Source organism: Dromiciops gliroides, chromosome 2, assembly GCF_019393635.1.
Source record: "Dromiciops gliroides isolate mDroGli1 chromosome 2, mDroGli1.pri, whole genome shotgun sequence".
Classification (NCBI taxonomy): domain Eukaryota; kingdom Metazoa; phylum Chordata; class Mammalia; order Microbiotheria; family Microbiotheriidae; genus Dromiciops; species Dromiciops gliroides.
Genome location: NC_057862.1, coordinates 228,575,894 through 228,601,399, shown reverse-complemented (window position 1 = coordinate 228,601,399; position 25,506 = coordinate 228,575,894). Strand labels below are relative to the sequence as shown.

The following is a 25,506-nucleotide window of genomic DNA, read 5'->3' as shown; positions in this document are numbered from 1 at the left end:
ATTTGGAACTATGCCTCCCCTTCGACCCAGAAATACTATTACATCTATAGCCCAAAGAAATAAAAGCAAAACAAATTTTCACAATGGCCATAGCCAAAAAATATTTGTCCCATTCTGCAATCTGAGTCCTTCATCTTTCTATCAGTTTCATCATTAGTCCATTAATTATGGTTAACTCAGGGGCAGCTAGGTGGCGAAGTAGATAGAGCACAGGCCTTGGAGTCAGGAGTACCTGAGTTCAAATCTGGCCTCAGACACTTAACACTTACTAGCTGTGTGACCCTGGGCAAGTCACTTAACCCCAATTGCCTCACTAAAAAAAAAAAAAAAATTTATGGTTAACTCATCACATACCTAACAGTTTAGCACAACAGTATTATATCACACACATATATATATATATATATATATATATATATTCTATAATTTGTTCACTCATTCTCCAATTTATGGGCACTCCCTGAGATTCTCATTACCACCCCAAAAAGAAGCTTCCCTTCTCTCTGTGACTCTTAATGATAAGTTTCAGAGGGGACACATGATTTTACCATTTTTTAATGTAAGCAGTTAATCCTTTAATCCTTTATCACTGTTTATTCATGTTTACTTTTTTATGCTTCCCCAACAATACTGCTACATGGTCTAGAGCCCTACTGAATGCAAAAGTTAATCTGGAGGGCAGCTAGGTGGTACAATGGATAAAGCACTGTCCCTGAAGTCAGGAGGACCTGTGTTCAAATCCGGCCTCAGACACTTAACACTTACTAGCTGTGTGACCCTGGGCAAAGTCACTTAACCCCATTTGCCTCACCAAAAAAAAAAAAGTTAATCTGGCAAAAGATTTTAGAAGAAGCTAATTGTGAAGTTAAATTTATAGATAATATTTTTTATTCCTTACAATGTATTTTTCTTTTCCTTTAAAACTAAGGGAAAAAATCCCACAATACTAACCTTTCACAAAATCAAACAAGAATGAAAGATTATTATTTCTAGCACATTCTTGTCCTACCATCTGTTGCTAAAATACAGTAAACAGTGGTTGTTGCTATTTAATTTACTAAAAGATCAGTGACTCCTGCTGTTGTGTGTAAAACTCCATCCATCTGCTGGTATGCAGAAACACAAATACACAATCATCTTCCCTGAATTTAATAACTTCTTTCCATGTTAGATTTTCAAGTGAGTTTTGCCTCTTCTTAGGGAAATCCATATATCTAAGTTTTAGGTATATCACACAAAATTTATATTCATATATGTTTTAAGATGAATCAGAAATACCTCCACAAAAGATTTTTAATGAGAGGGCAGCTAGGGGGAGCAGTGGATAAAGCATCGGCCCTGGATTCAGAAGGACCTGAGTTCAAATCTGGACTCAGACACTCAACACATACTAGCTGTGCGACCCTGGGCAAGTCACTTAACCCCCATTGCCCCGCAAAAAAAAAAAAAATTAAAAAATGAAGATTTTTAATGGTCATTAAACAAGAAGTTACATGCTCAAGAGGAAAATGTTTTTTAACAACAAAGCATTGCATAAGAGGAGGGACAGGTAACACATGAATATTGCTAATTAAATCATGCTACTCAAAAAGCAACCTATGCATGTTTTTATTTATTTGTCAAATTAAACATGTACTTTTAAAAAAATATATGTTTTGGAGGCAGTGGCACAGTGGATAGAGTGCTGGGTCTGGAGGCAAGAAGACTCAGTCAGCTTCCTGAGTTCAAATCTGGCTTTTACATTACCTTACCTGTGTGATCCTTGGCAGGTCACTTAATCCTGTTTGCCTCAGTTCCTCATCTCTAAAATGATCTGGAGAAGGAAATAGCAAAGCACCCCAGGATCTTTGCCAAGCAAACCCCAAATGGGATCATGAAAAGTCAGTCCCAACTGAAAAAATGAGTAGACAACAATGTTTTGGAACCAAAATGGAAGCAAAGCAGGAAAAAGTATGGTGAGCTACCTTCTTTGCCCAAATTCTGAAATCAGATCAAGAAAATGCGCCAGAATGAATCCTGGTTGGAAAATCCAAGGGAAAAAAGAATCACAGTGAGTCATATTTTTGCTCCCCGGGTCAGTATAAGAAGAAAGACAGAAAGATCTATAGACACAGGGTATGGGTTCTGACCAGGAGTGGATACAAAGAGCATTCCAGCACAGGGAGAGGCTGTGTGTGTTCCAGGGTAAGAGGTGGCTCCAGATCTAGCCTACACTTGTGTAGTATGCAGAAATAGATGCCCACTGGTAACGTTTTTGCTAACTACCCTATTCCCTGGTGATAGATCTATGGTAGAGTAAAAAGGGGACCTGTACCTAGGGGTGGCATTGCTATATGAAGAGTGGTGGGTCCAAGGCCCTAGGCTATGCACTCAGCAAAGAGATAGTTCAGTAGCAAGCAACAAGGTATGGCTTGGAACCAAGGAATACTGAGATCTCAGTTCCAATCTGAAACCTACAGAGGAAGAACCAGAGGAGGAGTCCCAGACAAATGGAGAATCTTCAGTTCTATTGCTCTGAACTTACAAAACTTTCCAGTTGGCTGATGATGGCTGCATCCAGCAACAGGCTACTAAAACTCCAAATGGGCAAGCCCACAAGCCTCTTACTCAGACTCAAAAGCAGGTCAGGAACTCACAGAACTTAGTCTGAAAGGGTAGCAGTCAAACTTTGTCCTAAATCAGACCACGATGAAAGCAATGAAAGCTTGCAGGTCACCTAGCTGAGTTGTTCCTGAGACCCTGGAATAGCCCAAGAGAGCAGCAATAAGATCAGCCCAGACATTTCCTTCAAAAATACACAGAGAGGGCAGCTAGGTGGCGCGGTGGATAAAGCACTGGCCCTGGATTCAGGAGGACCTGAGTTCAAATCCGGCCTCAGACACTTGACACTTACTAGCTGTGTGACCCTGGGCAAGTCACTTAACTCCCATTGCCCTGCAAAAAAAAACCAAATAACAAAAACAAAAATACACAGAGCCTAACCCTAACATCAACTCAGAAGTCAAGAAGCAGGGTGGAAGAATGAGAAAAGGAAAAAAAAGTATCCCATCTCATATACCTATTACAATGAATGATAGGGATACTCAAGACACAAACCCAGAAGAAGAGAATTGCTCCAAAATATCTAAAAGCAAAGCTTTAGAGAAAAACATGGTTTGGGAACAAATTTAACTGTATATAACCAAAGAAACAAAGCAAGACTTTAAAAAGAGTTTAAATTTTTACTTATTTATTTATTTGATTTTACAAATGACATGAGAGGCTGTAAAGAATTATTTGTTATTTGAGGTTTTTATGCCTCAGCGCACACTGGCCTAGGGCTCCACAGGCTGAGCAGTGCTCCACCCACTGGTTGTAGCCATTGCCAGGGCTCTGGCACCTCACATCATCACCACTCGCCAATGCCTACATGGGCCTGGCAAAATTATAATGATTGGAATCCTAGTGAGAGAAGTCATGTGACTGTCAGAGCAGCCATCCCATTGGCTGGGACTGTGTGGGGTGTTTCTAGGTTTGGGGGAGGAGAACTGGGCATTCTAGGTGGAAGCTGGAAAGCGACAGGCATTCTGCTGTGTATTTTCAACTGATTCCTGGGCGGTGGTATTTTTCAGGTATTATAATTTCCCTTTCCCCATTTTATTTCCTTTCCCTTGATCCTACTGATCCTGTTTGTGGTTGGGTTTTTTTTTGAGTTCGTTCTTGTTAAAATAAATCTTGTTCTGTTTTGAGGGAGGCTGCCGTTTCCTTCCTTGCCCCAATATTGCAGCGAGCCACTTAGCTAGCACTCCCCAATTAAAAATTGGTCCCCACAAGGCCCAGAGAGGGAAAAATAGAAAAGATATGAGCTATGGAAGAAAGAATGAAAAGGAGTTAATAGCTTGGCACAAGAGGTACAAAACCTTGTCCAAGCAACAAACTCCTCAAAAATCTAAATGTACCAAATAGAAGTCAATGATTCCATGAGACAATAAGAAATATTAAAACAAAACCAAAAGACTGAGAATATAGATGAAAACATAAGCTCTCTCATAGAAAAAAACTGACATTGAAAACAAATTGAAGAGGAAAATATTTAAGGATAATTGGACTTTCTCAATGCCATAACAAAAACAAGAACCTAGATATCCTATTTCAGAAAATCTTAACACTTCTAAGATCTTACAACAAACAAACAAACAAAAAGGCAAAGTAGAAATAGAAAAAAAAATCACTAGTCACTTCCTAATAGAAACCCCAAAATGAAAACTCCCAAGATTATTATGGCTAAAATCCTGGGCTTCCAAGTCAAAGAAAAATATGAAAAGCAGCCAAAATGAAAGAATTCAAGTACCTAAGAGCCGCACTTAGGATCACACATGATTTAGCTGCCACTACTATAAAGGAATGGAGAGCTGAAATTCAATATTCCAGAAGGCAAAGGACATAAGGCTTATAACCAAGAATGACTTACCTAGGAAAACTGAGTATTATCATACATGGGGGAAAATGGATCTTAAATAGAATAAAGGACTTCCAAGGATTCTTGATGAAAAGCCCAGAGCTACGTAACAACTGTTTGGTTCTAAAAAGAGTCAAGAGAAACATAAAAAGTTCTTTTTGAAGTAACAAAGAACTAGAATTTGAGAGAGTGACTATTAGGTAATGACTGAACAAGTTATGGAATATAAATGCAAGTAAGAAATAATGATGGGGACAGTTTCAGAAAAACCTGGGAAGACTTATATGAACTGACATTGAATGAAATGAACAGAACTATGAGAACAATTTATACAATGATGACCACAGTAAAGACAAACAACTTGGAAAGACTTAGGAACTCAAATCAACAAAATGACCAACTGTAACTCCAGAGGCCTTACAGTACTATCTACTTCCTGACAGAGTGAAATATCCAGTGCAGAATGAGACATATTATATATGTAGAGAGAGATACATATAGACATAGATATATAGCTATACAAAACACATATATGTGCATACACATATACATACACACATTTGTTTTCCTTGATGACCTACATTTATAACAAGGGTTTGTATTTTGCTGAATAAAAAATAAAATTTAGCTTTGAAAAGTGAAATTTGTTCTAAAATAAAAAAATATTTAAAATGCTACATTTACAAACATATAGTAATATAGAGCAACATTTAATAAAGAGTTAAAAGGTTTATGAATTAAATGCAGAATTCTATAAAATAGACTTTTAGATTCAGGTCAATAACAACTTGCATGGAGTTACAGAATATCAAACAAGTAGACACAGCTAGGTTATACAATTGACAAAGTGCTAGATCTAGAATCACGATGACCCAATCCAAATCTGGCCTCAGTATGACCTTGGGCTAATTACTTAACTGCTTTCTGCTTCAGTTTCCTCCTCTGTAAAATGGGGATAAGATCATCTAACTCATAGGATTGTTGCAGGGATTTCAATGAGGCAATATTTTCCATTTGCAACCCTTAAAGTGCTAAAAAAAAAAAATACAAGCTAAAATTATATTTTTTGGCAGAGCAACAAGGGTTAAGTGTGTTGCCCAGGGTCACACAGCTAGTAAATGTCAAATGTCTGAGGCTATATTTGAACTCAGGTCCTCCTGAATCCAGGGCCGGTGCTTTATCCACTGTGCCACCTAGTTGCACCTATTATTTTGGGGGGGTGAGGCAATTGGGGTTAAGTGACTTGCCCAGGGTCATACAGCTAGTAAATGTCAAGTGTCTGAGGCCGGATTTGAACTCAGGTTTTCCTGAATCCAGGGCCAGTGCCTTTTCCACTGCGCCACCTAGCTGCCTCTGCCCCTATTATTTTAAACAAATGCAGAAACTGACAGACTTTCAAAGATCAGAGGTATTTTTTTGCTATTAAGAAATCATTAACAGAATAAACATACTTTTAATATGATTAATATTTCTTACCCATAATGTTTTTATTACCTATAATGACCAAGCACAATAGAAATGCTCGGTTTTTGTACAAACAGTAATACTGGCCCACTGAAAAAGATGGTATTTTCTTCACCTACTAGACTGCAAAAGTGACTATTCAGTACCTCAAATAATTATCATTGTAGAGTGTCACCAAAAATACACTTCATCAGAAAACCTCAATACATAAAAAGAAACATCTGGATTGTATAGTTCAACATTAAATATTCTTTCAAAGTTTTTATACCAGATGGCACAGTGCAGCTGCTCAAAATTGAAATTCCAGTCAGAACATTTAATTAGAAGAAAAGTAATGTGGTAAGATAATTCTCATATATTTCATTTCATATTACAATATTTTGGTTAATTTTTGCCTTTAAAATGTACTACAGGGGCAGATAGGTGGCGCAGTGGATAAAGCACTGGCCTCAGATTCAGGAGGACCTGAGTTCAAATCCAGCCTCAGATACTTGACACTGGCTGTGTGACCCTGGGCAAGTCACTTAACCCTCATTGCCCCACCAAAAAAACAACAACAACAACAACAACAACAAATAAAATGTACTACAGATCTACAGATCTGAATCAGGGATACTGGACTTTTTTACACTCAAAATAAGACTTTTATAAGAACTTTAACAGCTCAAATTTCCTTTGCAAAAGAAGCAAGTTTAATTTAATTTTTATATTTACATTGTTATTTTCTTAAAGACATTCAGTTTTGCACCATTAACAAAATAATACACACTATTCCCTTTATAGATAGTTAAATCCAACTTTTAGTATGTTTACAAATATTGCATTAAGTTCAAGTTAAATTATTTCCAGAGACTCATTTCACTCAGTATGCTATAGTATCAGCAAAAATAAATTCATATTCCTTAACCACAAGGTATTTAATTACTATACAGATCATCTATTAAAGATACAACAGAAATGCATGAAATATAAACTTTCCCTCATGCACTCACTAGAAATCTGAAATGTTTCTCTGCAAAGAAATTCACAGCAAAAGTACCAGTACAGAATTTCTTTACTGTCAGTCTAGAGACAAAAGGGGCCTGAAAGCAAGAATAGCTGCCTCCCAAAATCACAACAGCTAACTAAGCATTTAAGGAAAGCATCCAAATGTTGGTGACCTAGATGGCCCCCTCTGCGGTTAAAAGAATTGACAAACAGAACAATGAAATACTCCTTATTCCAAGTCTAATTCCAGATATCCCCCTAGTTGTATAGTCTGACATTCTTTTTACCTTGACCTCAACATAGTCCTTGCTCTGCTTCTAAAACTGCATAAGAGGAGGAGGAGCAGAGCCAATACAGTTTTCTAGCCAAAGATAACTTAGAAGATGGGCAAGAAAAACCTATGTCAAGGCAGTGAGAGGGGAACACAGTCCAGAGCAGCCTATGACCCAATAAACAAGTAAGAGCAAGAGGCCTTGGGGGCCTGAATCAGTAGAGCAGCTTCTGGAGCCCTCAACTCACAGAGGAAACCTCCATAGACAGTAAAGGAGTCAGAGAACTGGTCAGAAGGAGATTAGAGGGGAACCTCTGCCGGCACTGGGAGCGGGACTCTATTGCATTGCCTATATGTGGTTCCCAGGGCCAGGAACAGCACCGGGAAGAACAGAATCCCTCGACACAGGTTCATGGTGGAAAAGAGAGCTTCCACCCCAGGAACACAGCTCAACTTTAACATAAAGTTAAAAATTAAGAAATGGGCTGGAAAATGAGCAAACAGCAAAAGAACCAGACCATAGAAAGTTACTATGATGACAGGGAAGATCAAGACACAAACCCAGAAGAAGACGACAATAAAACCAAAGCAGTTACATTCAAAACCCCTACCCTCCTACCAAAGAAAAATAAGCATTGGCCTCATTTGCAAAAAGTATTCCTGGAAGAGCTCAAAAAAATATTTTAAAAATCAAATGAAAGGGGTAGAGGAAAAACTGGGAAAAGAAATGAGAGTAATATAAGAAAAAAAAACACTTTTTAAAAGTCAGTAGCTTTGTAAAGGAGGTAACAAAAAAAAATACTGAAGAAAATAACACCTTAAAAAACAAAATAAGCCAAATGGTAAAAAGAGGCACAAAAATCCACTGAAGAGAAAAACTCCTCAAAAAGCAAAACTGGCCAAATAGAAAAAATTATGTATAAAAATTCACCAAAAAAAACAAAAAAGATAACTCCTTAAACAGAAGAAGTGGCAATATTGAGGAAAAATACTGAAGAAGAAAAAAAACTCCTCAAAAAATAGAATTAGAAATGGAAGTTAATGACTTCATGAGACATCAATAAACAACAAAATGAAATCAAAAGAATGAAAAAATAGAAGAAAATGTGAAATATATCACTGGAAAAACAACTCACCTAAAAAGTAGAAAGAGGAGAGACGACATAAAAAATTATTGGACTACCTGAAAGCCATGATCAATAAAAGAATCTAGACATGATCTTTCAAGAAATTATCAAGGAAAATTACCCTGATATCTTAGAACCATAGAGCAAAATAGAAATTAAAAGAATTAACCAATCACCTCCTGAAAGAGAGTAGTAACCAAAAACTGGAAACAAATGGATACCAATAGGGAATAACTAAACAAATTGTGATCTATAAATGCAACATAATACTACTGAGATATAACAAAGGACAAATATGAGGGATTCAGAGAAACTCAAGACCTGTAGTACTGAGTGAAGTAAGCAAAATCAGCTGAATGTTTTACATTAATGTAAATGAAAGAAATACTCAAAAGCAGCATAGCACTATTTAATTATAATTAAAGCAAATGTTGGCCCCAGACACTAGATGATAAAATACTTTCCTTTCATTAAAGAAGGAATGACAGATTTACAATGTGGTCTATACTATTAGATTAAGTCACATCATTACTTAGTGCTACTTAACTTTCCCTTTGTTACAAGAGATCATACACCAAAAAGTAACTTAACTATAAAAACTAAATTATCAATATTTTTAAATAATCATAAAACCAAGACAAATACTCAACAAAGGTGTTTGTCAGTGTTGTGGATTATATTCTGTACAAAGTCTAATTGGAAGGCTTTCCTCATAAACAGTGAGGTTGTCCAGAGGTGCCTGTTAGTGCTGATGGCATCAAGCCTCCACCAAAAAGTCTCCTGAATCAGATTCATGGCCACTCAAAAGATCAACCAAGCAAAAACTCACACAAGAAAAACCAAGGGCATGAAGGTATATTCCCAAAATTATAATATATAGATGGATGAGTGTTGAGTTAGAATATCTTTTTATGTGTGTTGGACAGAAATATCAATCAAAAAGTATCGATGCAGCACCTATGATATGCTATTCACTGTGAGCAATGAGTTATAGACAAGTGGGGAAACCTAAGTTTAAAACTTTCAGATCTAGATAAATCTAACCAAAAAATAAACTAGAATTAAGATAAAGACCTGAATGGAATTTTTAGAAAATTCAGATGTGATAAGACATCTAGAAATATTGAGAGAGAATAGAAAGGAGTATACCTACATCTCAGGTATTCATGGCATCTTTATAAAAATTAATGACCTAAAAAAGGCATTAAAACCTCACAAACAATGCAGAAAGGGAGGAATACTAAACACATCTTTTACAGAACATAATGCAATAAAAATTATATTCTTTAAAAAGGCACTTAGAAAATAAAAATTAACTGGAGACTAAACAACTTAATCCTAAAGTGTCTGGATCAAAAACAAATCATAGAAGCAATAGATAATTACATTAAAGATAGCAACAATGAGAAAACAGAGCAAAATTTTGTGGATGTAGATAAAGCAGTATTTAGGAGAAATTTTACATCTTTTATCAATAAATAAGACAAAGAGAAGATTAATGAACTAAGTATGTAAGAAAAAGACTCTTGAAAAATCAACAAATTAAACTCTTCCCCATGTAGATACCAAAACAGAAATTCTGAAAATCAAAGAGATGAACAAAATTGAAAGCAAAAAAGAAAACCTACTAAATTAATAAATTAAACTAAGCTAACTTTTTCAAAAACAAAGAAAAAAACAATTAGTGGACAAACCATTAACAAATTTGGTTTTAATAAAAGAAATCCAAATTAACAAGATAAAAAGGAAAAAGGAAAATTCACAATGAAGAAATAAAAAGTAGAAATTGTTTCATCCAGTCATATGCCAAAAAAATTGACAATATAAATTTAAAAAGGACAATATGCTTATATAAAATGTCCATATTAACAAAACAAGAAAGAGAACTTAAATTATCTAATCTTAGAAAAAAGAATTGAAAATGTCTTAAACAAGCTCCCAGCAGAAAAATACCATGATTATATTAACTTAGAAGCAAATTCTATCAAATATTTAAAGAATAATTAACTCCACTATTATATAAATTGTTTGAAAAAATAGGAATAAAGGGGGTTCTACCAAATGCCTTTTTTGATACAAATATGGTTTTGATAGCTAAACCAGGCAGGAAGAGTCAAAACAGAGTAAGAAAACCAATTTGATGACCTGAGGCAAGCAAACTAACCATAAAATCCATCCTTAGCTTGCTAGTCATACAAAAACAGGCAACAGGCCAGATTTGGACCTTGCGTTATAGTTTGACAACCCCTAATCTATAGTTTTCTTTCTTTATTTTGACTCTTACATATTTAGGTATCAAGACCATTTGTGTATAAGGTATTTTGTAACTGTGTTCATATAATTCCTGTGTGTGTGTGTCTTGGCAGGTCAACTCCCTAGCTCTTCCTGCTGGATTTTTTTTTTTTTGGTAATATAAAAAATGCTCATGATTTATGTGGGTTTATCTTGTATCCTGCAATTTTGCTGAAGTTGTTTTGATTCGTTTTTAACTTGGCTCTCCAGGGTCCTCTGAGTAAATCATATCATGTGCAAAAAGTGGCAATTTTGTTTCCTCTTCGCCTATGCTTATTCCCTCAATTTCTTTTTATTGTTGCTGCTATAGCTAGCATTTCTAGTACTTTGTTGAATAGTAATGTCATAGTAGACATCTTTGCTATACCCTGATCTTATTGTAAAGGGTCTTGGTTTAAGGTAGATACTACTATTCGTATTGGCAGGTAGGTGGGCGCAGTGAATAGAACTAGGCCTGAAATCCAGAAGACCTGAGTTCAAATATGACCTCAGACACTTACTAGCACTGTGACCTTGAGCAAGTCATTTAACCCTGTTTGCCTCAGTTTCCTCATCTCTAAAATGAGAATGGCAAACCACTCCAGCATCTTTGCTAAGAAAACCCCAAAAGGGGTCATGAAAAGCCAGCCATGATTGAAATTACTAAATAATAACAACAGCTGTTTTTATTTAGGAAAGCACTATTAATTCTTATGATTTCGTGCGTGTGTGTGTCTTTAACAGGAATGGGTATTATATCTTGTTAGAAGCTTTTTTTTTTTGCTTTGGCTGGTATAGCCATATGATTTTTATTCTTGTTATTAGTACTGTCAATTATGTTTATAGTTTTCTTAATATTGAACTAGCCTTGCATTCTTCCTGTAAATCCAGGATGGTCATAGTTTATAATCTTTGTGTTGCTATAATCTCCTTGCTAATAATTTATTTTACATTTTCATCAATATTAATTAGGAATATTGTGAACAATTAATTCCAATACTATAAACTGTTTGAAAAAATATGAAAAGAAGGGATCCTACCAAACTCCTTCTGTGAAGCTGCCCTGCTGATTCAGGCCCCCAAGGCCTCTTACTCTTACTTGTTTACTGGGTCATAGGCTGCTCTGGGCTGTGTTCCCTTCTCACTGCAGTGACATAGGTTTTTCTTTCCCACCTGCTAAGTTGTCTTGGGCTAGAAAATTGTGTTGGCTCTGCTCCTTCTCTGATGATGCAGTTTTAGAAGCAGAACGAGGATTATGTGGAGGTCAAGGTAAAAAGAAAGACTTAAAAGAACTGATACATAGTGAAGTGAACAGAACCAGGAGAATAGCAACAGCAATAATGTACAATAATCAACTCTGAATGACTTAAGCTATTCTCACTATGCAATGATCCAAGATAATCCTAAAGGACTAATGATGAAGCATACTATCCACCTCCAGAGAAAGAACTGCTATTAATTGAATACAAACTGAAGCATGCTATTTTTCACTTTCTTTCATTTTTCTTCCTTTTATTCAAATCTTCTTATACAAAATGACTGATATGGAAATGTTTTATATAACTGCACATATATAACCTATACCTGATGGTTTACCACCTCAGGGAAGGGGTAGGGGAAAGGGGGAGGGAGAATTTGAAAATTGAAACTTTAAATAAAAATTTTTTAAATAAAAAGGAAAGTGCTTATCTGAAGAAACATTCCCCCATCATTTAATTTTAATTCCCAACTGCCCAATTCAAAATAAATAGGTTGCCATAGAAATAATCTACCATTTAACTAAAGAACCATACAATGATGAAAGGTTGTTCTGCAGTAAACCAACTAATGCAAATGTCCTCATTTTCGCTTAATAAATATAAAAGCAAATAACTACCTCACATCATTAATAAAGTAATTAAGCCTAAAGACATTATTAAGCATCTAAACTTAAAAAGGTTTATAGCTCTCTCTGCCAATAAAATTATAAATGGAGAATCTTGTAAGCAGATAATTGTCTAGGTTTATTCTCTAAATGAAAGTATTTTTTAAGTTACTAGCGAATATCAGCTAGCTTCCCAGTACTGATGCAATTAGCTCCCCAATTACTAAAGAAAAATAATGACTTCTTTACTGCTTTCTCAAGATAGAAAATAACAGGGTATGACTTATTATTTACCTATTATAAGGGAATTCGATACAAAATAGATGAATAAGTAATAGCTAAGATTTAAGTATTAATCTTTCTAATGCGATATGCAATCGACATAGTAGACAATGAATAACACTATTAATTAGAAATTGAATAGCTTGTAAAAATGCATTAGTAAATTTCCGATGGAATAAGTCCACAGACAGAACAAACAAAGCACTAAAACAAATGGATTTTATTCTCCCTAGAGCCCTGCAAACCATTTTTTCCTGAAGTCCTCAAGTGAAGCACCATAGAAACACAAATTCACATCTTGGGTTTAGTCATGTCCTACATTCAACCCTCTTCACTTTAAAAAAAATCCAAAAGTATCTAAGCCACATAAGCTAGATACAGAAAATCGAGTATGTTCACTGAAATTCAAACAACCAAATATTAAAACATAGAGCCTCCAAAAAGTGGCTATTATTTTTCACTGTGTGTTTCTTTGGGGTTTTGCTGAAAAACTAAGCATGTAAAGAAGTGAAGCAGGAAAAAAAGCCATAAAAGTTAAAGATGTTAAAAATTGCTCACATTTTCTATGGCTTCTGTCTGTTCGTTGCTATAATCTCTATACTGTCCCAGCATCTGGTCAACTTGTCGGAGGTTTCGATTGGTATCCTTAAGAAAAAAATTATATGACATTAATTGTTTCCAAATTGAGTTCCATACCCCCTGACTCCTACACATATCTTACAATATGACAAATGTTTAGTTCACTTGTTTATACTATGTATTGTCACACCATGTATATCAAATCACTTTATAAACATTAATATTGTTCTGGGACAAAAATACATCTATCTCCTTTACTGATTAAGAACCACACCCAGAATTTAAATTCTTATTCAAATTTATATAAGAAGTTAATAATCAAAATATCAACAGAACTTAAGTACCCCTGACTATACTTTGATCTTACCATTAATCCATTATCAAAAATCAAACCCATTCAATTGTGCTTAAAAGAAACAAAGATCAATATTGTTCACAAAATGTATCCTTTTTCCATGACTGCAGTTTAGGAGAATCAAAAAAGGTGTTATCTTTTAACCGCTACCTAATAACCGAATTACTACCAAAAAAAAACCATTTCTGCCAGAAAATGCTGTTAATAAGATCATGAATTTAGAGGTATCCTGCAAATGAGGACACTGAAACCCAGGCAGGATTGGCACATGGTGAAAGATCACCGAGGTAGTAGGTGGGTGACAGAGCTAGGATCCTAACCCGAGTCCTTTTTACTCCAAATCTAACACTCTTCACTATTTGTTGTTGTTGTTTTAGATTTGCACTACATTATATTGTCTCCACTTAATTATTATATTTCTACCAAGAGTATTTTTAAAATCCCAATAGAATGCATTTAAGTCAAACATGTCAGTTCTGAATATTTACCAAGCAGATATATTCTATTTCATATTCATAAATTAAGATATTGTTCTACCCTCCAATAAAGTCTACTCTAGTTCCTAAGTTATGAGCATGACCCTTTGTTCTTGAAGGCTATGGCAGGACAATACGATTCTATCAAACCAGAATGGGTCTAAATATGAGCCCAGGGACAGTCTATATGTCTGCCATCTGAGGACCAGCCTAAGATTTGAAAGGCTCATTACCAGAAACTTGGCTACTGGGAGATGAAATTTTAACATGAAGAAACTCACAAAGATCATGTACTAAGATGTAGAGGGAGTGTATTTACAACAGGGGTTTCCCACTACCTCAGAGGAAGAAGTGCCCATAGAAACAAAATTTAAGATTCTGGAAGCATGTTTTGTCCCTAAATTAATCTCCTTAAAAGGTTAGGACTATGTCATAGTCATGTTTAAATCACCTTCAAAACCCACCACCATATCTTAACCATAAAAGGTACTTAAATATTTGGTGAATCAATATGCAAAAGTACAAATAATTAAAAGTCAAAACCCATTTCTAACAAAAGATAGAGTAAGAGTGGTGGGATAATGAAAATAAATAATAATTATCACATTCTCTCTTTTATCTTTGGTTTTGTCCTCCTGCCATTCTCTCAGCTATTTCCCATGCTTTTTTTCAAAGAAGGACAGAAAGCTTTCCCATGCCTAATATCAGTACTTGGCCAGATTTCTCACCATAATTCAGGCTAGAATTATATATACTATCACATCATCCCAGTAGATATTCACACTATTAAAAATAGTGTCTGTGGGATATTTTACTAAAAAACAAAACAAAACAAAACAAAAGCCCCTCAACTCCAAATTATAAGTTGTATAAGCAGCTGCTAGCATTTTCCATTATACCATTATACTGCTTTTTTTAATAAAATAAACTTTAGACTCATCCTACGTAAAGACTTTCCTTTACGACCATTTGAAAACTTACCTGTAAAGTACTTGTTAAAGTGTGGATCTTTGCAGTAACATCTGCAGTATGGTGTCGGTGGGTGCGAGACTTCCGCCTATCCAATCGACCATGATGGTAGTACTCTGATTCACTGGATGATTCCGCCATTGTTATCTTCACAACCTTTCTAAAAAGGAGGAGAAGGAAGAGAAGGAAAAGTAGAGGAGTAGGAGTAAAAAGAAAGAGTAAGAGGAGGAAAGGAGGGGGAGAAGGAGAGGGAAGAGAAAGGGGAAGAGGAAGAGGAAGAAGAGGAGGAAGAGAAGAAGCAAAAGGAAGAGGAGAAGAGTTTATTAAGTTGCAGTAAGAAGAGAAGCTGTTGACTGTGGAAAATCTTTGCACCAAGTATCTCTAATAAATGTCTGATACCTAAAATATATGGGAATCTACCACAAATATGTAAGACCAGGAACCATTCTACAATAGATAATAAGTCAAAGGATATGAACAAACTGTTCTCAAAAGAAGAACAGCGAGCGGCTAGGTGGCGCAGTGGATAAAGCACCGGCCCTGGATTCAGGAGGACCTGAGTTCAAATCCGGCCTCAGACACTTGACACTTACTAGCTGTGTGACCCTGGGCAAGTCACTTAACCCCCATTGCCCTGCAAAAAAAAAAAAAACACAAAAAAGAAGAACAACAAACTATTAAGGGACATATGAATGACTGTCCCACCTCACTGTCAATAACAGTGAGAGAATATAAATAAACTCTGAGGTTTAACCTCACACTCAGCAAACTGACAAAGATAATGAAAGACAGAAATAGTCAATGTTGGAGAGGCTGGAGAAATACAATCACACTAATTCAGTACTTATTGGTGAAACTATGAACCATGCTGTAGAGAACATGGAATTATGCTAAGAAAGTAACTAAAATCACCATTCTCTTTGCCATAAAGAGCCCACTGCTAGACATATATGCTAAATAAGTCAAGGATAGAAAGGTCTTTTTACACCAAAATATGTCTAAAAAGTATAATAGATAGTAAAATATAATAAAGCAGCACTTTTGTGGTTGCAAAGACCTAGAAACAAAATACTGTAGGTGCCCGTCAATTATATAAAGTTCTAAGAAATTCATGGTAGGTGACTGTAATAAAAGATTATTGTGCTGCAAGAAATGGAGTAACAGGAAATAAATATAAAAATTTCAGAAAAGCATGGAAATACTTATAAACAGAAAAAACAGATCTTGGAAATATGTGTGTATATATATTTAACACATACAATATAATCATATAAATGCAAAGAACAAAAAACAAAACTGAATTTTGTGTAATTGTAATGATGAAGTTTGACCCCAGAAAATAGATGAGAAAATGCACATCACTCCCTCCTTTGCAGAAGTGAGATATGATCACTGTCAAATATTGCATATACTGTCAAACTCAGGTAATGTCATTTAGTTTTTCTGGCCTACCTATTACCCCCTTCCTTTTTTTTCTTTGTAACAAGAATGGTTCAGTCAGCAGGGTTACGTTCAGAGTAAGGTGATATGAAAATTTAAAAATCAACCAAAACAGGTTTGCTCATGTAAAATTAATAATTAATTGATTTTACAAATAACTTTAATCATCTATAATTAATATATGACTTATATGTTGCTGCTAAGTAATTATAAAGATATATCTGAGCAATTTATAGAAAGAAAAATCAATGACAAAGTCAACCAAATTCTAAGGAATGTAGAAAAAAATTGTAGAATTAATTTAATTAATTGTAGAATTAATTATAGATTAATAGTCCCATTCCATTCTTTTCCTCCCCACCAAAAAAAAAAAAAACAACACAATGCATATAGTGCTCTTTATGTACTCCAATACACATAAATTTTGAGAAGGAAAATAAAAAAGTGTTCCCTATAATTTCCCATAGAAAGGTAGCAAATTGTGTTACAAAGAACATTAGTCAGAGGAACTGAATTCAAATCCCATCTCTGACATTTACCAGTTGCATAATACTTGACAAATCACTTCTGTCTCTGGTCTATAGGACCTCAACTATAAAATAAGGTGTTGGCCCATAGTACTCTCCAAGGTTCCTTCCAATTCTACTTTTTTTAAAAGTTGCTTTAAGATAGCAACTCATGCTGCAAACGAATCTTCTCTGAATAGAATTTGACCAAGAATTGAAGGGATATCTAATTCCTTACAATTCAAGCAGGCATGATGGAGAGTCAGTACTCACTTCTCTATCCCAGCCAATTATTTTCACTGAACAATCTCCAACCTCCCCCTAAGCAGTACAGCATTATAGTCACCTCAATAGCTCCTTAATGTTCTGTGGGAAGCCAATAGCAACAAATTTCATAGCAACATCTATCTGTTCCTTCTCCTGATTGATACAAAGGTGCTTAAAGCACCAAACAAGTAACTTGAGAGGAAAAGAAATCCTAAATTTAAATATTATAATGCCTTGAAAATTGTCTCCCTCCCTTTATGGCTGCCTCTCTTATAAATATGTACCATGTCACCTAAAAATCTGGCTCATTATGACATTTTTCAGAATTGAGAAAACGTTAAGGGAAGAAATCTTAAATTGAAATTCCACTAAGCTTTGACCCTTAGTTCCGTGTAACTCCACAGTCAGGGTAAGAACTAAAATCTTAAAGGCTAACAAAAGTTGGTAAATATGGAAGATGTGAATTTATATGTAATCTATAATCTCACACACATACCTATTTTAGCTTTATTTTAAATTTAAAGTATCAGGTAACAGGGACGTATTCAAGTAATACTATTATACCTTTCTTAGACAATACAAATATCCTGGATGCTATCTCCTCGCTAGATGTTAATAATGAATTTTTAAAAGTCAGTGATACTTGTCTTCCTACTTTCTCTCATAAATATAGTGATGAGACCTTAGATCATCTTTAATAAAACATGGTCCCACTGACAAAGATTTTTTTTATTTCAATAAATCACAATTCTAGGAATTAAATTCATTTCAAGAAATAGGCAGGCAGAGAGGAAAAAATTCTGTTGTTACTGTAACTATTGGTAGTGAATTTGATAAGGAATCATAATAACCATCTTTGGGTTATTTTGGTTTTCCATAAAGCCGTAATTTTTTTTTTTTTTTTGGTGAGGCAATTGGGGTTAAGTGTCTGCGGCCGGATTTGAACTCAGGTCCTCCTGACTCCAGGGCCAGTGCTCTATCCACTGTGCCACCTAGCTGCCCCAAAGCAGTAATTTTTTAATGATAATCAGCTATTGTCTAGCATACCAATAGACATACACTTTATCTGAATCCTCCAACCACTTCTCAAACTAAATTCCTACTGTGCTAACAATTAATAAGTAATAATAATCACAGAATTTTATATAGCAATCTTCTTATTGCTATAATTTAGATTTAAAATGTTCATCTAAGCATCCTGTTATTTTTTACTATGAAATTACTTATTTTATACTGTAAAATACAATATAAACTTGATAACAATTAGGTTCACAATGTTAAATATTTAAGTGACATGCAACAAATAAAACAATGTTTAAAATTGTACTTCACACAACTAAAAACTACATACTTTTAGCAAGAAAGAATCATGATTTCCAGCATGAGAGATTCACCAGTACACATTTAAATGTCTGCAACTGTTAATTCCAAAAGCTGGAGCAACAAATGAAGGATGTTCAATCTCGTGGATCTGATGGTATACCTGTAGAGAAAGTCAAGTATAAGGACAAAATAAAGATGGGGGGGGGGGGGAGTGGTAAAGGATAGCAAATATGTGGAGCACTCAGAAAATATCATAGTACTTAAAGCACATAAGATTGATGACCTAAGAACCCAAACACAACTAAAATTGGAATTATGCGCTTTTCATTAGTACTAAGAGTCTAATCAGTTTTCTTATATAGCTTCATCAACCATATTCAACCAAGACCACAGTAAGGTTTCAGGAACAGTACAAGATCAGTACTGAGAGCAACACAGACTTCTACATGGTCTTTATATGAAGGAGTTTTCTGTTAAGTTTTTTTTTGTTTTTAAATACTATAAGGTAATTTGGATACTAAAAATGCCAATTAATTGAGACACACAAAGCATTGACAGTGATACAAAAAAAAAAAAGAAAAGAAAGGGGGGTGCCTCAATGCATCAATGAAGCATTTTTAAAACATATAAAAGAGAGAAGGGAGTTCAAAAATCTACAAAAACAAGCAGCAGTGTTACTTTTATTACCTTAAATTTAATATTTTAAAAGCTATATAAAATAGGTACACAATTATACTCATACATATAATCCTCTTTTCCTAAGTTTTAGCATATTTCTTTCACGAACATAGCAGTATTTATATTTGTTGATGTTTGTCTAGTTCATTAATTTTTTTGTTTAAAAAAAATAACATTGCAACTCTTTTTATGATGGCAAAGAGCTAGATCCTAAAATGTCCATCAATGGGGGAATGCCTAAACAAATTATGGATGGGGCAGCTAGGTGGCGCAGTGGATAGAGCACCGGCCCTGGATTCAGGAGGACATGAGTTCAAATCCAACCTCAGACACTTAACACTTACTAGCTGTGTGACCCTGGGCATGTCACTTAACCCCAGTTGCCCTGCCCTAAAAAAAAAAATTATGGATATAGAATACAACTGTGCTAAAAGAAACCTCAAAGGAAATGATTTCAGAGAAACCTGCAAAGATTTGCATGAACTGATGCAAAGAAAAGTGAGCAGAACCAGAACAATTTATATAATAGCAACACTGTAAAGACAACTTTGAAAGACTTAGGAACTCTGATGACCCCAATGACTAACCATAATTCCTGAGGATCAATGATGAAGCATGATCCCCATATCCAGAAAGGGAGGTAATGGATTCAAAATATAGAATGAAACATACATTTTTGGATTTAGCAAAAAATGTAGATTTGTTTATAAAATCTTCTATTGGCAGTCAAAGGCTTTCACAATGTGCTCCCCTCTTTCCAGTATTGTTACACTTTATTCTCTTCCAAGTTCTTTGCAATCCAGTGAAACTGGCCTTCTTGCTCTACATCCAAAAGACACTCATCTCCAAATTCCAAGAGTTTTCACTAGCTGTTCCCAAATAACCTCCTTCCTCATCTCCACATTCCACTTTGATTTTAAGCCCTAGCTAAAATCTTGTTTCTACAGGAAGGCTCTCCTAATTCCCCTTAATGTCAATGCCTTCCCTCTATTGATTATCTCGTGTCATCTCCCTCATTAGACTGTGATGGGCATGACAGAATGCAATACACTACAACCAAGTATTAAGGACATCAAAGAGAGATGATCAAAAAATAAAACAGAGTGGTCACATGGCAAGAATGAGGTCACCTCATGTGTTCCACTGGTATTCTTGAAACAACAAAACAAAGCAAAGAAGGATCTAGGTAAATCATGTGGATCCCTTGTATAAGATTTATGGGACATGGACAAGAGTTGCCCAGACTAGATGGTCACAGGTAGGTTATGATCTGCATAGATGAAGGGAATACCCACTTCACTGGGGTCACAAGTCCACTGGAGTATTTCTTACATCTGAACAAGAATTTCTAACATTTCTTTCTATCCTCTGGTTTGTCCACTTTTGTACTGAATTCTCTGAGTTAATATTAATTGACTTGGTTTAAAATATTTTGTAAAGTTCTTTAGAGTATTTCTCTACTTCATTCCCTGCAATGGATCTTAAAAATAAACTTCAATTATCTACAGGATGATCCCTTTACCTAAACTCATTCATACAAACAGTACAATTTCAGAAAGGCCTGGAAAGACTAATATGAACTGATGTATAATGAGGTGAGCAGAACCAGGAGAACATTGTGCACAGTGACAGCAATATTGTTTGACAAAGAACTGTGAATAACTTAACTATTCTCAGCAATACAATGATACAAAACAATCCCAAAGGACTAATGATAAATGATACTATACACCTTGAAAAAGAGCTGATATTAACTGAACACAGATGGAAACATGCTATTTTTCACTTTCATTTTTTTCTTTTATTCAAGTTTTCTTACACAAAATGACTAATATGGTAATGTTTTACATAATTGCACATGTATAATCTATATCTAATTGCTTACCACTTCAGTGAGAGGAGAGGAGAGGGAGGGAAGGAGGGAGAGAATTTGGAACTCAAAACTCTAAGTAAAAATATTTATTATTTTTGGGGCGGCTAGGTGGCGCAGTGGATAAAGCACCGGCCCTGGATTCAGGAGTACCTGAGTTCAAATCCGGCCTCAGACACTTGACACTTACTAGCTGTGTGACCCTGGGCAAGTCACTTAAACCCCGTTGCCCTTAAAAAATAAATAAATATTTATTTATTTATTATTTTTAAAAGTAAATAAACTCATCATAAACAATACAAGGTAACATGACCAAACATTCAATAAAAAGATGTTTTCTACTGCCCTTTGCTACATAAATCAACTTCACCAGTGCCTTTATTCCCTTCTCTAAGGACAGCCTATGAAACATAAGAAGCAGGATGGAGAAGCAGAAAGAGCATTGAACTTAGAGCTACAGGACCCAAATTCAAATTCCAGCTCTGCCACTTAGTATCTGTCATTTCTGAGTCTAAATTTCCTAATCATTAAATTGACCAAGTTTGACTAGATCATCTCAGAATTCCCTTCCCATGATTGTAGGATCACAGGAAAATGAATAACCAAATAACTACCAATTTGCAAGTATCTACCTCTATATGAGGTATTGATTCAAAAATATAAGAACAACAGATAAATGTTCAAAAGGTATGAACAGGTAGTTCTCAAAGGAAGAAATTCAAGCTATCAACAATCATGTGAAAAAAATGAAAAATCAATAATTATAGAAATGCTGTGCCTCACACATCAGACCAGCAAAGATGGGGGGGGGGGGGGAATGATTGTTGGAGTGGCTCCAAGAGAAGTAACAAACTGATGTACTATTGTTGGAGCTGTGAAATGGCCCGGTCATTCTAGAAAGCAATTTGAAATTATGACCCCAGAATAATGATAAAACATACTATTCACCTCCAGAGAAAGAACTGATATTGATTGAATACAGACTCAAGCATGTTATTTTTCATTTTCATTTTTTTGAGTCTTCTTATACAAAATAACTAATAGGGAAATGTTTTACATAATTGCACATTTATAACCTATATCTGATTGCTTACCACTCCAGGAAGGGAAGAGGGGAGGAAGGAAGGAATAGAATTTGGAACTCAAAACTTTAAATAAAAATGTGGGAAACAAAAGAAAGAAAAGAAATTATGACCCCAAAGTCACTAAATTGTGCATACCTCTTGACACAGCAACAATACTACTAGGCCTACATACACCCCAAAGAGATCAAAGAAAGAGGAAATGACCCTTATGTACAAAAACATTTATAGGAGCTCCTTTGGTTGTACTAAAGAACAAGAAACAAAGGGGTGCCCAATAATTAGGGAATGGTTGAGCAAATCATGGCAAAGGAAAATAATAGAATAATATTATCATACCATTAGAAATTTAAAAAGGGATAGTTTCAGAGAAACCTAGGAAGACTTGTATGAATTAATGAAAAGTTAGGAGATCATAACCAAAGCAATTTAGACAGTAATAACAATACTGTAAAAAAAAAAAACAAAACCAAAAACTTTGAAAGACTAAAGAACTCTACTCAAATAATGACCAAACCAATGACTGATAAAAGTGGGAGGGGAGAATTTGAAAGGAATAAGGTTTTGGAGTTTGTGGTGTTTTTTTTTTTTTAAATAAGTTTTTAACTCTGCAAAGCTGGCTCAGGCTATGTATTTAATGCTTGAGTAAATTTCGGATTTTGAGTCATCTACTAACTGCTAGTCATTCAACAACAAACCAAATCTACAATCTACCAGATCAACTATGAAGTGGCACAATACAATTTGGTGATTTCAAAGTAGCTGCGGTTTCTGTTTTTCAAGTAATGTACATTAAGCACAGTTTCAATGCTTATTTAGTGTTATTGTGTAAGACTTTTCACTGATACAAAACAGCAGAGATGAGATTTTCCCAACTGCTGAAGTGAGCTTTTTTGCTTGTACTCTTTTCCTCTCCTTCTTAAATCCCACCCCTACTCCATGCTTTATTCCATATTGAAAAACAATATGATGGCTAGGGGGATTTGCACATTTCAATATTTCAAGAAGCTTTCATTTCAACAATGTGGAATCCCCTCTGATGTTATAACCTGTGAAACAATTCAACAAATGGTCTTTAAGAGCTATTGAAGCCAAAAGCTAATCTAGGGGTTTCTACAAACTTAGACTGCACAACAGATAAGCAAAGCCATACCTGAAGTCTTTCAAGCTTGGCACAATCTGCCAGGGCTTGAATTCTACCGGCATGGCCTTCAAAAATCCAGGACTATCTCCAAACCACAATGAATCATGAAATTGGAACTTCTGTGGAGAATTTCATATTTTTTTTAAACCTTCAGGAAGTGAGCAGGAGATAGGCAGAGAGAGAGGAAAGACAACTCAAAACAAATTATCACTTAATGTACCAGAGAAAGACAAATATAAACAAAACAAACCAAAAAATCCTACTAAAGAGTACAAAGAAGATAGCATTGCATGATGAATCATTTTTATTATTATCTTTGGTGAGCACCATGATTTTGTTAGATTAGGATTTTCTACATAGGTTTAAAAGCATTTCAACTATACATGTTGAGGGCAAAAAATAAATAAAAAGAATTAAAGAACTTACAAGTTCAGGAAAATGAAATTTATTCCAAGGTCACCCATCTCTTACTTTTCTAGGGTCTTTTAGAAAACTCCTGGGCTCAAAAGGAAACATACAACGCAAATACTATGAGAAAACTTTGTCCAACTGCTGCTAACAGATTTGTGTTTTAATGTCATAAATATTACTATATTCTTAATGAATCTTACAGAGATGACACATAACCTCCAGTCCAAATAATGACTTCCTAACAATTTGTTCCTTCTAAGAACGCAACTGTTTATAACAAATATCCACATATCACTCTGATGCCAGTGACCAGGGAAAATTAGATCATCACCAAACTTTGCTACAGGATTAACAATGAGCTCCCTCTGATAAACCCAAGTCAACTTCCTTTGTGTTCTAACCTAAAGAATCATTAGATTGTCTCAATAATAATGACACACTTTTATGTGGAAGAAAAGCAATTCATTGATTCTCAGGTCTCTTTTCCTTAGAAGCCATTTTTAAACAATTATAAACTGTTCTAATAAGCTTTAAACATCAGAGTGATAATTCACAAAGGTTGACTAGTCCAAGTTAAGTAAGTAATTATTCTTTTGGTTCCGAATCTATCCTGAAGTCACTAGCCTCAAATAACATCTTCTAATTACTAAAATTATATTAAAATATTTGAAATCTAGAAACTAACAAAGTATCAGGTTTTATTTTAATTGTACATGTTTGCTTTGTCAGTTACTCTACCCCCAAAAGATGTCTATGTTGACCTTAATATTGTGATTTTTCCCTGATATTTTCCTATCTTTACAATATGTTTAATATGAATTATTGCTTTATCGCTGTATTTGACTACATTACTGTAACCAGTGAATACAATGTATTTTTGGTTTGCCTTTCATTTGCCATTACTTTATATAAATTTTGCCATATTTCTTTGAATCATTCACATTCATAGTTTCTTATGGTGCAATAATATTCTATTATATTCACATAACTTATTTTGTTTAGCCAATTCCCAACCAATGGCTACCTAGTGTGTTTATAGTTTGGGCTATTACAAATAGTATTGTTAGGAATATTTCTGTACAAATAATTTTTTCTTGTCTACACATACACCAGAATATTTTAGCAGCATTTTTTTTGGTGTGTGGTAGCAAAAAAATAGAATTAAAGTAAAATGCCCATCCACTAGAGAATGTTTTATAAGTGTATCATATTACCATAACGGAATATTATAACACTGCGAAAAAATAATGAATATGTATTATAAACAAGTAACTGATGGACATCACCATTAACATCATCCCCCATATTTGTTACCTCTCCCCCAAAAAAGCCCTCCCTTTGTAACAAGTATAATCAAACAAAACAAATCTTTGGCTTATGTCTAAAAATGTATATGTCACTCTCTACACTACTAATTCATTACATCTCTGTAGACAAATGGGAAATATTCTCCATTGGTCTTCTAGAGTTGTTCATTTTACTGATCAAAGTTCTTAAGTCTTTCAAAGTTGTATTCTTTTACAACGTTGTATAAATGTAAAAAGTGTTCTCCTAGTTCTACTCACTCTCTATCAGTTCATACAAATCTTGTCAAGTATCTCTGAATCAGTCCCTTTCATCATGTCTTAGGACACAGTAATGTTCAATTATGTTTATATATTCATTATATTCATAATTTTTCAGCCATACCCCCAATTGATGG

The 25,506-nt window shown here is 34.7% G+C and overlaps 1 protein-coding gene across 1 annotated transcript in view; it reads right to left on the bottom strand.

The window, feature by feature from the left end:
• CEP128 (centrosomal protein 128) overlaps positions 1-25,506 on the bottom strand; it is a 235,161-nt gene that overhangs the window by 194,191 nt on the left and 15,464 nt on the right. The window contains exons 2-4 of the mRNA XM_043986021.1: positions 18,648-18,779; positions 15,096-15,243; positions 13,263-13,349 (exon numbers count right to left, since the gene is read on the bottom strand). Coding sequence (XP_043841956.1) covers positions 13,263-13,349; positions 15,096-15,224 — 216 coding nt within the window. The 5' untranslated portion in view covers positions 15,225-15,243; positions 18,648-18,779. The remainder of the gene's footprint in view (positions 1-13,262; positions 13,350-15,095; positions 15,244-18,647; positions 18,780-25,506) is intronic.